The 11,372-nt window shown below is 43.3% G+C and overlaps 3 protein-coding genes across 3 annotated transcripts; 1 reads left to right on the forward strand and 2 right to left on the reverse strand.

Moving 5' to 3' along the window:
- Positions 1 to 3,609: 3,609 nt before the first annotated feature.
- Positions 3,610 to 4,877, forward strand: LOC131883663 (uncharacterized). Its single transcript, XM_059231180.1, has 2 exons — positions 3,610 to 3,655; positions 3,786 to 4,877. The coding sequence occupies exons 1-2, from the start codon at positions 3,650 to 3,652 to the stop codon at positions 4,695 to 4,697; spliced, it is 918 nt and encodes a 305-aa protein (XP_059087163.1). The 5' UTR covers positions 3,610 to 3,649; the 3' UTR covers positions 4,698 to 4,877.
- Positions 4,878 to 5,481: 604 nt separating this feature from the next.
- LOC131883654 (short transient receptor potential channel 1-like) lies at positions 5,482 to 8,257 on the reverse strand. The gene is made up of 2 exons (XM_059231169.1): positions 6,245 to 8,257; positions 5,482 to 6,171 (listed from the first exon to the last, which is right to left on the reverse strand). Exons 1-2 carry the CDS (start codon positions 8,155 to 8,157, stop codon positions 5,601 to 5,603), a joined length of 2,484 nt encoding a protein of 827 aa, XP_059087152.1. The 5' UTR covers positions 8,158 to 8,257; the 3' UTR covers positions 5,482 to 5,600.
- A 299-nt stretch (positions 8,258 to 8,556) lies between these two features.
- Positions 8,557 to 10,460, reverse strand: LOC131880506 (uncharacterized). Its single transcript, XM_059227165.1, has 2 exons — positions 10,115 to 10,460; positions 8,557 to 9,960 (listed from the first exon to the last, which is right to left on the reverse strand). The coding sequence occupies exons 1-2, from the start codon at positions 10,148 to 10,150 to the stop codon at positions 8,857 to 8,859; spliced, it is 1,140 nt and encodes a 379-aa protein (XP_059083148.1). The 5' UTR covers positions 10,151 to 10,460; the 3' UTR covers positions 8,557 to 8,856.
- Between the last annotated feature and the right edge of the window lie 912 nt (positions 10,461 to 11,372).

The raw sequence follows: 11,372 nt of genomic DNA on the forward strand, positions 1-11,372 counted from the left end.
ATGTCGACAAGGATGATGAGATCAAGCCTGAATTTATTGATCTACAGTGACAAGGCGGAAAAAACATTTTCGGGGGGAAATATGGCCGTTTCCGAGCACTTGAATAATTGCATGATCGTCACATTCTACTTTGAGGTGAGACAGTTGACCTTCAAAGTGCCCATAGACCACAAAGTAGACTCAAACGAGCTCTTTGGAAGAGATATGTCGTCAATCGATCGATGACCAGACGCAAATGTGGACAATAGTCAAACTTGGGTTATCAACAACAAATACTGAGAGAACCCCTGAATATTGTGTCTGAAGAGTCGACTATCTGAAGGATGTTGGAGACTTAGGCCAAAGCGCTGGATTTTAAAGTGGCGACATTCTCTTTCCCATTTCAGTCTCATTCAGACAACAGTGCTAATTCACGCACCATAAAGTAATGGTGAGGCAAAACAAATGTCAGGGGCTGTTTGGGCAGTCTTAGAGGGCTGGGACTAGTTTGGTCAGTAGTCAAACATGCCTACTCTTGACGAGGTCCCGAGCAAATGCGGCAGGGCATTTGCGTCCCTGCTCCCCCAAAAGTATTCCATCAGTAAATATGTCGGCTTATCTGACAAGCTCTCAGGCTCTCCGAATTTCTTTCACTTTGGCAGAGGCTGGACAAGCAGATGTCCAGCCTCAAAATGTAGCATGTGCTTTAAAACTGTAATGTGATGTTTTCGCTAGTGGCCAATTAGATCTAAGACTCCCATTATCAGTAACTGAATCCACTCAACAACAACATCAACAACATGTAACGGCCCAAACTAGTCCCAATCGCCTAAGGCTGCCAAAACAGCCCTAGACACCATTTTTGCCGCTGTCGTTAAGAAAGTAATGGAATTGCCTAAACTTTTGCAAACCCATTTCATTGACCATGTGAAGTGTAAAGGAAGCTCAAAGAAAAATTCAGTGCCGCACTCTGATGTTGGGGATTAAGTGGAAGGGGAATATAGACAAACATCGCAAGCAACCTACCAGGTATAGACTGAATTTGTCATTGATTTCAATGTGCCAGCTTCTGAAGCGAGAAGCGAACAGTATTCTGATATTGAGCCATCATATTTGTAAAGTGACAGAACTACACCAAAAATGTCAGTTTTTGAGGTTTGTAGCACAACTCACTCGATAGTTGAACGTTTTTAAGTTGGCATCATCAATTTCCGAAGTTATCACCATCTCCGGTCAAAGGGACGGTTACTTGAAAAAATGGCTCCTTGAAAATTACAAATTTGTCATTACATTCAATTCAGGGTGATCAAGGAATGTTTAAGCTAACATATGCTTTCACTTGTTTAAGTGTTACCTTTCGCCATTGATGCATTCAACAAATTCGTGGATTTTTCTTGTATTTATGTACCAATTCAGACACGAGGGTCGTCAGGGGAGCTAGGCTGGAGAAAAAAGAGAGAGCAGACGCCCTGCATGTTGTTTTGGCTTCCTCCCTCTTTGAATCATAGAGGAAGCAACTCCTAGAGAGCGTGATGAGAGCTAGCCAGGCGGACTTGTTTTCAGAGCGAAAGAACGTCAGCTGAACGACTGCTAGGGTATAATTTCTGATTGTAGAGGCGCTGCTTTCCATCAGCTAGAGGTGCACTGTCCACTGGTTACCGATTCAGCTGCAGTAAAAAAACCACAACAAACTCGATTTTTATTCTTCTATGTCACTTCTTCTAAGTTTGAGCGTTATGCCTAACCTGCCTTTTTGGATTTGACCAGACACTTTCTGTAACTCAAAGATTCACTCTTAGATGGCGGGACAAGTGCACCATTAGAAAAGCGCCATCGCTGATAGTTGATCGCGATTTTTTTTTCACCTTGAAGCCGTGCATTCGATACGATGCGAGTTGGCTTCGAAGATTGTCCAAGTTTTCTCTCCCCAAAACGCCCAAAATAAGGGTCCGGCACTACATTTTCCTTGAATTTTATTCACTTTAGACTAATTGGGCCTAAAACCCGAAACAATAGTTAATGGCCAGAGTCTCTATGTCTTGAGCTTTCGCTCCAATTTTGCGTTTTGCCTTTGACTATTGGTGCTCTAGAGCAACAGTGTACTCAAAAGTGAATGTACGAATACTGAACCAATCAGAGTCACACCATTTACGAGAGACGGTTCTCGAGAAAGCGAATTAAATTAGAGCCGATTGGAAAAGGAATGTGCTGCATTAGCACAAGAGGAGCGAGAGTCCATATCGCTGTTAAGCGTCTGAGGGCAGATTTTGATTTTGTGAGAAATGAGAGTTATTACAATATCTAAGGGATTTGTTTCCAGCGCTCAAATCCTCAAATTGACAGAACGCTTCCTTTAGGTTAATGCACGGACTTTAATGTCATACAAACACACACAAGTGATCCGATAGAAACTGGTGACATCAAATGTAATAATGGTACCTGTATTTCTAAACAAGCGAGATGAATCTACAAGTGCAGCCCTTAGCAGATTTGAATTCTACATACTTTCAACGCGTCAAAGAATGGAAGCTCCAAGTCATGAAGTGAAATATCATTCATGCAGAGCGGAAGTCCCCGAGTCCTGAAATTCCCGGTAGTTCAATGTTCTTACCATGCCATGCCTACCCAATAAAGCTAGCCTTCAAAAGTCCTCATAAATCTATTGAGCAGAAATGAGAGTGAAAAATGGCTTCAACTCAAGACGAATTACCAGCAACTTACCGCATAATGGCTGGCAAATGGTAATTGCTCAACACCGTTCATTCTCTTTGGACCAAAGTTTGTTCGACCATCAATTGCAGTGGCAATGTATTTCGGTAGGTCTATTTAGTTGATTTAAATATATGTAGAAGCAACAAAAATGAGTCATGGGACTAACGACATTGCCTTGAGCGCCATGATGTTAAATTAGAAAACGAAAAATTCCAATAGCACACGTTATTGATCTTAACCAAACTCAAATAGAAGGACGACGTCTTCAATCTTTTGTCTATTTGTCTTATAAAAAAGCGAACCCTCCCATAAAAAGGAAGCAACTGGCGGAGGAAAAATCTTTTGTGTCAATTATGCGATGCGATTATGTGGTGATGAATGCGGTTGTTTTCGTCCTCGTACACATCAACACTTCCCCCGTGTCTCCGTGGGGCTTAACATAATTTTCCAGAGCAAGCAAAGATGAGGCGATGATGCCTATTCGATCAAGCCAGCTACACAATCGTTACCAAGATGATTTGGTACAACAACTACAACGACAAACAATAGCAACAAAGACCACCACCATCAAAACAGCAACGTTGACCGAATGCTCTGACCAAATGCAAGCACAAGTGGAAGCACAAGTGGAACAGACCTACGCGTAGTTGTTAAGAACGAACAAGCTAGCTAGCTAGCTAGCCACTTGAGTGAATGATCACACTTCGTCTTCTTCTTGGTCGTGGTCGTTGTGTTGGTCGTCGTCTCTTTCTTGCGGTGTTCCTGCTTACGCAAAATGCGTCACTCACCGGCAACAAATTCGACAACCACTGTACGGTACGCACGACAACGAATCCTTAGCTAGTTACAAAGCGCACACTAAATGTTTGGCAGAGTACTGAAACCTATAAATGAACCTGAAGCTGGACTTTGGTCATCAATTCCAGTTGAGCTCTTCAGCAGTTCTCTGTTAACAATCATGAAGGTGAATTTTGCTTCTTGTTTTGACTTGGGTTCCTTGCGGTTGGGAGCCTCCTATTTTGAAAAGTTTGAGCTATCTGCCCACTCTCTAATCTTGGGCAAATCATGATCTTTTCGTCTTTTTGAACTTTTAGGTTTTTGTAGCAATTCTCTCAGTCTTGGCTGTGGCCAACGCGGACCTTATCCGACCTAACTTTGGTCGCCAAGGTCGCACCCAGGTGGGTCGCCAAGGACGTCAAGGAAGCAACAGCCAAGGGGGCGGAGTTGACTTCAGTGGATGTCAAACCGATCCGGAGACTGGTTTCTGTTGCGTTGAGAAGGACGAAACCGTCACTTCGATCCAAAAGGATCCCATCCTTGAATGTACTCACAAGAATGTGGAAAAGTGTCATTACACATACGTGACGCAATTTGAGCCCGCCCAAGAGGAGGTCTGCGAAGAGAACTTCGAAAAGACTTGCCAAATTACCTTCAAACAGCAAGCCGCTAATGAGACCGTCCGGAAATGCTATCGTCCCTTGGAGAAGGTATGTAATGGTCAAGGACCCGAGGAATGCCGCACCGTCTACGAGTCTTCCTGTACCACCAAGTACGTCGAGAAGCAACCCGGCAAGTTCGTCGGAGACACGAGTTGTGAGAAGCTTCCCATTGAGATTTGCGGTGCTGGTTGTGTGACTGAAGAAGGGCCCGAAGAGTGCCACGATAAAGTCATCACTTCGCTATTGGATGTGCCCGAGGAGGTGTGTGACTTAAACCCCCAAAAGACCTGCCGCTTCCAAACCAAGTTGGTTCCTAGACTGAAGCCTGAGCACGAATGTACCATCATCCCTCGTGAAACTTGCAACTTGAAGTTTTCGTCTCCTCAACAAGTTGAGAAGCCTTTGAGGACCAAATGGTGCTTGGACCCTAGCGAACCCACTCCCGACCAGACCTATGATGAGTCCAATGCTGGTGCAGCTCCTTTGGGCTTTGCCGCTTCTGCTCCTCAAGCTACGTATGCTCAACCATCTCCGCAACCCGAACTCGACACCTACGGTGGATTCTAAGAAATACTCCGATGAATCCCCCCTTGTTGAGCAAAGCAAACAAACGAGGATCACAAGATTTAACAGCTATTGATTTTGATGACGAGACCTCTGATCAATTTAACTTATTCAAACTATTTATTTATTGCTCCATTGTATGTTGCTTATTTATGTAAAAGCAAATAAACGTAAGAAACTTCATTCTTTATTGTTAAGTTCATGAGGAAGTGATGAGTGAGCAGAACCAACATATGATGCTTCCATATGCTGACCAAAACGTATCAGTTGACCAAAACCTAATGTCATTCGCTTGCACGCACAAATCTTCCACTTGATGTCGAGGATTTTATCAAATAGCAAGGAAAGACATCAATCGGCTAATAAGGAAGTTAATTCTGCAAACAGTTTTTTTCAACTTGAAACATCATTTGTGATATGGTTGTGGCTCTACATAACGTGATCGGAATCAGCGGTCATACAAAGATTCTCAATTCATTCTGCATTGGATTGATTGTGTAGATGCTTTTCTGTCACTCTTCACCACAAAATGGAAACGAAACGATCGTCTTCTATATCCTATTAAGGCGAGAACATAAGATGCATTGCCAAGCTATGCAAGTCTCCTCATAGTCACTAGACCGTGCAATTAAGGCTAAGTTAAAGATCTTCAAATGAATTTCCTGTGGAAAAATACAAAGGAATCTCCATCCAAGTTTTAGAAGGGTTAAAGTCAGGCGAAGATTATGGACAATTTGGGACCTAACTTGATGAATGAAGATAATTATGATGTTGAAACACATTCAGGTTAGGCTTAAAGACGAGTGCCCCCACGACCCAGTCACTTCATTTATTAGCCCAATTTAAATACTTGCGAGAACCTTATTTAGCGATGTACTACGAGTAACTCAAGCGCACACTACAATATTAGGCTTTACGCACAAGCGTCAATATTTGTTCGATTTTTGATCCCATTAGCTTTTGCTCTTTGGCCAGCCGATCAAAGTCGTCCTTATTCGCATCATTAAGATCTGAGTTTTCAAAATTTTTTAGATACTCTTCCTTTAGATCATCCAGGAGATCGGTGTATTCAATTTCCTCCGTCGAATGTGGCGGGGTCAAATCTTGCGAATCTCGACAACATTGGCACATCCCAAGGACCAATTGCAACAGATTTATCGGTGGTGGTAAAATGATGAATTTGAAACAATAGTCCATCCATAGCTGAGTCCAATGAAATTTCCAATTGATGATCTTTCCGCTTTGAATGACTTCCATCGTTGAGCTCATCAGTGCAATAAGTAAGTTGAGCATTATTATGGAAATGAGGATGTTATATACACCCCACAAAGTGAGACTAGCCTGTCTACTGATTCCATCAGAGCATCCAACCAAATCGGGGTTACCTGGCTGAAAAATGGCCCAAAATAGTGCTTTGCTCGTGCTGTTTAATCTAAAGAACTCATTTTTTAAGTTCCCTTGGGATTGGACCGTACGGCTGAGAAAACAAGAAATAGGAAACATGATGAGAGGAGGTGGTTGGGGAGCACAATTTAACTAAACTTTCTTACCCTTGAGAGATTGGGCTCTTGAGAGTAGGCTGGATTATTGAGCCGTCGCTACAATTCACCCTGGTCTGATTTTTAATCCAATCTTGTATGCAATCCTTGGAACAGTCTTTTTGATCAGGTTTTTGACCATTTCGGCAAATGAGCGTCACATCCAAGGGGACTTGGTAGATCTCTTCCGGACTCGTTTGGTTACTCACGCAATCATAGGTTTTAGATGGATTACAATGCTCCACGTTGTGCTTCATGATGACGTGAAAACCAATGGCAAAGGCGCCAAAGAGGATCAAGTAGGTGAGGATGAAACTAACGATGAGACTGAAACACTTTCGAATCCCAATGTACAAAGCTCCTAATGTTGGGTGCAATCTGAAGAATTGTATGGCGTAACTTAGGATCATCACAATACCAACGCCCTGGCAACTAATCCCAATCGAAACGATGTGATAGCCCCCATAGGTGGAGGCATTGTCAAGGGCACAAGCGCTGAACTTCGGTTTCCTGGAGAGGACGTAAGGCTCAAGAATGTAACCCAGGAATTCTGACGAAAGACCAATCAGAAATAGGAAATGGGCCACGAAGCGGAAATTATAGGTCCAGTTGGAGAAAAAACTCTGGACCCTTTTCCTACAATTCGCCACGGATTGAACACTTTTCGAGAGGTGATACATCAGCTTGATATCCAAGAACAAAAAGCTCACGGCATATATCACCAATAGGACGCCATAGAACGTGACATCTACGCCTGGCTGATCTTGTATGTTCGACTGATTCAAGATGATGAGTAAAACGAAAGCCAAGTAGGCCACAGTATGACTTATGAAATTATTGATGGGTGCTTCCAAGTTGTGAATCAACCCATTGACATATCCTCTTTGGGGGGGACCTCGGTAGCAACAGCAGCCTCCAAAGAGGAAAGCAGCGCAAACCAATGGCGTCAGGATCACCTGCTTGAGTACTAGCCAACAATACTTGGACGGTGTGGGATGATTGCTCCAGCTCTCATCGATGATCGTGTCGTAGATGGACTTTTGACAATTGTCATGGCTCACGAAGGACTTCAAGTTAAGGGTCAGGCCTAAGTGGATCCGAGGAAAAAAACTACTATGATCACTCGACAACGAGAGCTCCTCGAGTGCGTCATCTCTATTGAGGAAGATCTTGGCCTTTTCCGAATTGTTAATATTCTTGATCAAGTCCACCAAGAAGGCTTCGATATTAATCTGAAGTTTTCCCAATCGCTCGGAGAACGCAGACATGTGAGGGATAAGTGTTTGAATCAAGTGAATGAGTTGGAACGATCGTTTCACGGGGTCACGGAGAGGATCTATTTCGAATACATTCAATAGATAGAATGGGCTAGCTTCGGCCTCGAGACGATCGATCTCTTGAAGTTCGTCTATATCCATAGTTAAGGTGGACAGATCGTTCAATTGACTGTACACGATGAATTTCCTCTCCACGAATACTCGAACCATGCCCATGGACTTTGAATTGATGGCGTCAATCAAATGCTTGTTATTCTTCAAGTTCCATTTAAAGTGTGAACCAAGCGTCTTCTCCAGCAGAGACTTGGACTCGTCGGCGATAAAGGCTTCGATGGCTTTGCCCAAAAACTCCTCAACTTCTTCCTGGCTCTCTTTCCTTGATTGGTTTAAACTGAGCAGAACGCTATCCCATTCAGCCACGGACAAGTTCCTGGTCTTTTCCCGCATTTGACTGACACAAAATTCACCCCGTCCTATGAGGGCATCCCTGACAAATAAGTGGAGCCACGGCGCGTTTCGCAAAATGATATTGTTTCGGTTGAGTCTCTTAGAATGCTGAGTGGTCAAAGGCTGAATCTTAATAACATCGTAGTTACTCTCATTGCGTTTGAGTGGCGGCTTCTTGGCAAGTTTCGGAGGTTTCGGCATGGCGATGAAAACTAGCAATAGTGTTACAAAAGGGCGATAGCTTCTTGCCTTGCTCTCTCATGGAATGTGAAAGAAAACGAACTTGATGTGGTGAGAGGGTCTCCCTCACTTTGCGCTATCACTTGAGACTTCCTTGAAGAAAAAACGCTATCATGTTTGCTTCGTATTTTGCAGAAAAACTGAAGTATTTCCTGTTCCCAAATGCATCATTACAAGGCAATTCATTGTTGCTCGTTGATAATGCTCTTCAGATTACTTATACAGTTTCATTAAATTGAGACTTCCTAAGAAGTGAATATAGTATTTGGTCGGCAGTAAAAATGTCGTTAAATTGAAGTTCGAACACGTTCGAAATCGGGAACACACTTTCCCATAAGTTCACAACGATGTTCGTTTGAATTATGAGTTGTCAATCCAAATTTTATTTGATTGATTCCCTCGTTGTTTTTGAAACAGACAACAAGGACAATACGTATTTTGATGATATAGTTTGAACGCTTGGTTGGTTCCATTGGCTGGTTTTTACCATTTGAGCATGAGAACATTTTTGTTTGGTCATAACCAAAAGTGGCAGATTCTGATTGGAATATTGCGATTGGGCTAAGAAGTGGGCAGGAAGAATGAGCCAACAATCATCATGGCACGTCTTCCTTAAAGAGAAAATAAAAGATGCCAAGCATTCGCCGCTCTCATGAATAATCAGACAAGAATCGACGATTTGGCTCCCACGTCGACAAATGCATCAAAGTTTTGGGTTTCATACGGAAGCGCCTCGGTCTCATCAATGTCAATCAACGCGATCTCTCGGGATTGGGTCGTCGTCTCTGGGGCTTGTGTGGTGGTGGTTTCCTCAAGATCGTAGTCGACGTCCGGGGTGTCCTGCTCGTCGGCGGCCACCTCGGCCACCACGGCCAAGGTGTCGACGCTTTTTGAGGCGGCGGCTGCAATCGGAAGTTGACGAGGAATAAAAGTTCGTCCTGCTCGTCCTCCTCGTAGGGCCAGAGGACGATCTTGAGCATTAGCTTCATCGTAGGTCTCTCCTGGTTTAGTGGGAGAGTCGTCCAAGCACCATTTGGTGACCAATGGCTTTTTCTTAAGCTTGGGTGAAGTGAATCGGAGGTTGCAAATCTCTTGGGGAATGAGGGTGCACTCGTGCTCGGGTTTGAGGGATGGCACCAATTTTGTCTGAAGGCGACACGTCTTTTGGGGATTCAGATCACAAACCTCTTCCGGCACATCGATGAGTGAGGTGATCACTTTGTTATGACATTCTTCGGGCCCCTCTTGACTTACACAACCCGCGCCGCAGATTTCTATGGGCAATTTCTCGCACTTAGTGTCTCCGACGAATTTTCCGGGTTGTTTCTCGATGTATCGCGTTGTACACGACGACTCGAAGACTGTCCGGCATTCTTCGGGCCCTTGACCATTGCACAGCTTCTCTAAGGGTCGGTAGCACTTTTGAATAGTTTCATTGGTGGCTTGCTGCTTGAATGTGATCTGGCAGACTTTTTCAAAGTTCTCCTCACATACCTCCTCCTGGGCGGGTTTGAATTGAGTGACGTACGTGTAGTGACACTTTTCCACGTTCTTATGGTCGCATTCCAAAATGGGCTCTTTCTCCAAGGATTGTACCTCCTCGTTCTTGATCACGCATCGCTTGCCGCTTTCTGGGTCAAGCACTGCATTCGAAAAGTCAATGCGGCCGTTATTTGCTTTGTTATTGCCTTCCACTTGGCGACCATCGCGACGTGACGAGTCCCTCAAATCCCCTGGCACGCCGTTCACAATCAAAGGAATTAGCTGAAAGATGAATACCAAATTATCATAAGCCTTGAGTTGCGTGTGAACAATGTCATCTGGGATTTCGCACTCTTTTTGCATATGACACGGCTTGACGAACAGATGATGAGAAATCGGGTGCTGGTTGGGTGCTGATTGATTCCCGAGAGCCTACCATAATCTGAGCCAATATTATAGATGCTGTTGACATGTTTCGGATGATTTGACTGCGACTAATGTTGATGTGGTACTTCTCGTTCAAACTTCATTCGCAAGATGATGATGATTTCTCAAACCTTCATTTCCACCAACTGATTGTCACCAAGTGCCAGTGACTCGCTCTTATAGTAAAACTGCCTGAATATGAGAGTGTGCGAATGTGCGAATGTGCCTACAATATGTGCGTAAGTGAGAGTACATGCGTTGGAACTTGCTCTCGTTGAGGCAAGGATGATGATGAGACAAATTTCTCGTTTCATGGTCGGAAGTGAGCAACATCACCCTCATCATCATCATCACCATCGCCAACATGGTCGGGCTCAATCTTTACCAATTGCTGCCTTGCTCACTTTTTTTCTTTTTCACATTCCCCTCTCACGCGTACGCAACGATAGTACAAACAGCCAGGGGTGTTAAATTAATAGATTGATTTGATTATTTCTAAAACACATTACAAACTAATTTTGACCTTATAACTGATCATTGGTTAGGCAATTAACTATTGCTGCGTTTTGTTTCACAAGGAAAGCATCCAAAACAATTGGTCTTGGGTTAAACAGATCCCAAGAAAACGTGTTTTTCGTTCAGTAAAGCCATTGAAATTATCAGTTGCCTCAATATCCGTAGGAATAGTGATAATTCATTTAATTCTTTATACAAATAATCATTGAATACAAGTAGAAAGTAAAATTTGAAATGAAAGAAATGTTGTGTCATCCAAGCAAAAGCCTTGATTTTTAGACCCAAAAGGGCTTTTATTTTACATATGGTTGTCAAACACATGTTTAATTATCATCACACCAGGGAACAAACTCAAGCGTTCAAAACAATCATCATCCTAAAATCCAGCAAACACCACCAAACTTTCTCAATAAGAAGCTAAGTCTTGTAGTTAAGTTGTTGTCTGGCCAATGGTATGCTAAGAATTCCGCTAAAAGTATACTTGAGTGTGCAAATTTTCCATCCAGCAGCTATTTATATTTTCCCCCGTTTTTTGAGATGAGGAGGTTCAAATTGTTTTGACAAACATACTTGTTTAGAACTAGCTAAAATGAAATCGTACATAAGCAACACCGCCCCTTTTGGTGAATGAAGAGCCAAGTGGTGACCAAGGGAGACAGTGGAACACATGCAGGGCTTCTTTGGACTTAACATGGTATGGTCACCCATGAAGCGACTCCTCGAACCATGTATGAAAGGATGAAAAGAGTTTG

The sequence above is a fragment of the Tigriopus californicus genome, chromosome 1, assembly GCF_007210705.1.
Source record: "Tigriopus californicus strain San Diego chromosome 1, Tcal_SD_v2.1, whole genome shotgun sequence".
NCBI lineage: Eukaryota > Metazoa > Arthropoda > Copepoda > Harpacticoida > Harpacticidae > Tigriopus > Tigriopus californicus.

Bases quoted from the DNA above. Each gene is read 5' to 3' on its own strand.
- LOC131883654 (XM_059231169.1), bottom strand. From the start codon at position 8,157: ATGCCGAAACCTCCGAAACTTGCCAAGAAGCCGCCACTCAAACGCAAT. The intron at 6,172-6,244 runs GTAAGAAAGTTT...TTGTTTTCTCAG, and splicing joins AAGAGCCCAATCTCTCAAGG to CCGTACGGTCCAATCCCAAG.
- LOC131880506 (XM_059227165.1), bottom strand. From the start codon at position 10,150: ATGTCAACAGCATCTATAATATTGGCTCAGATTATG. The intron at 9,961-10,114 runs GTAGGCTCTCGG...TTCATCTTTCAG, and splicing joins TAATATTGGCTCAGATTATG to CTAATTCCTTTGATTGTGAA.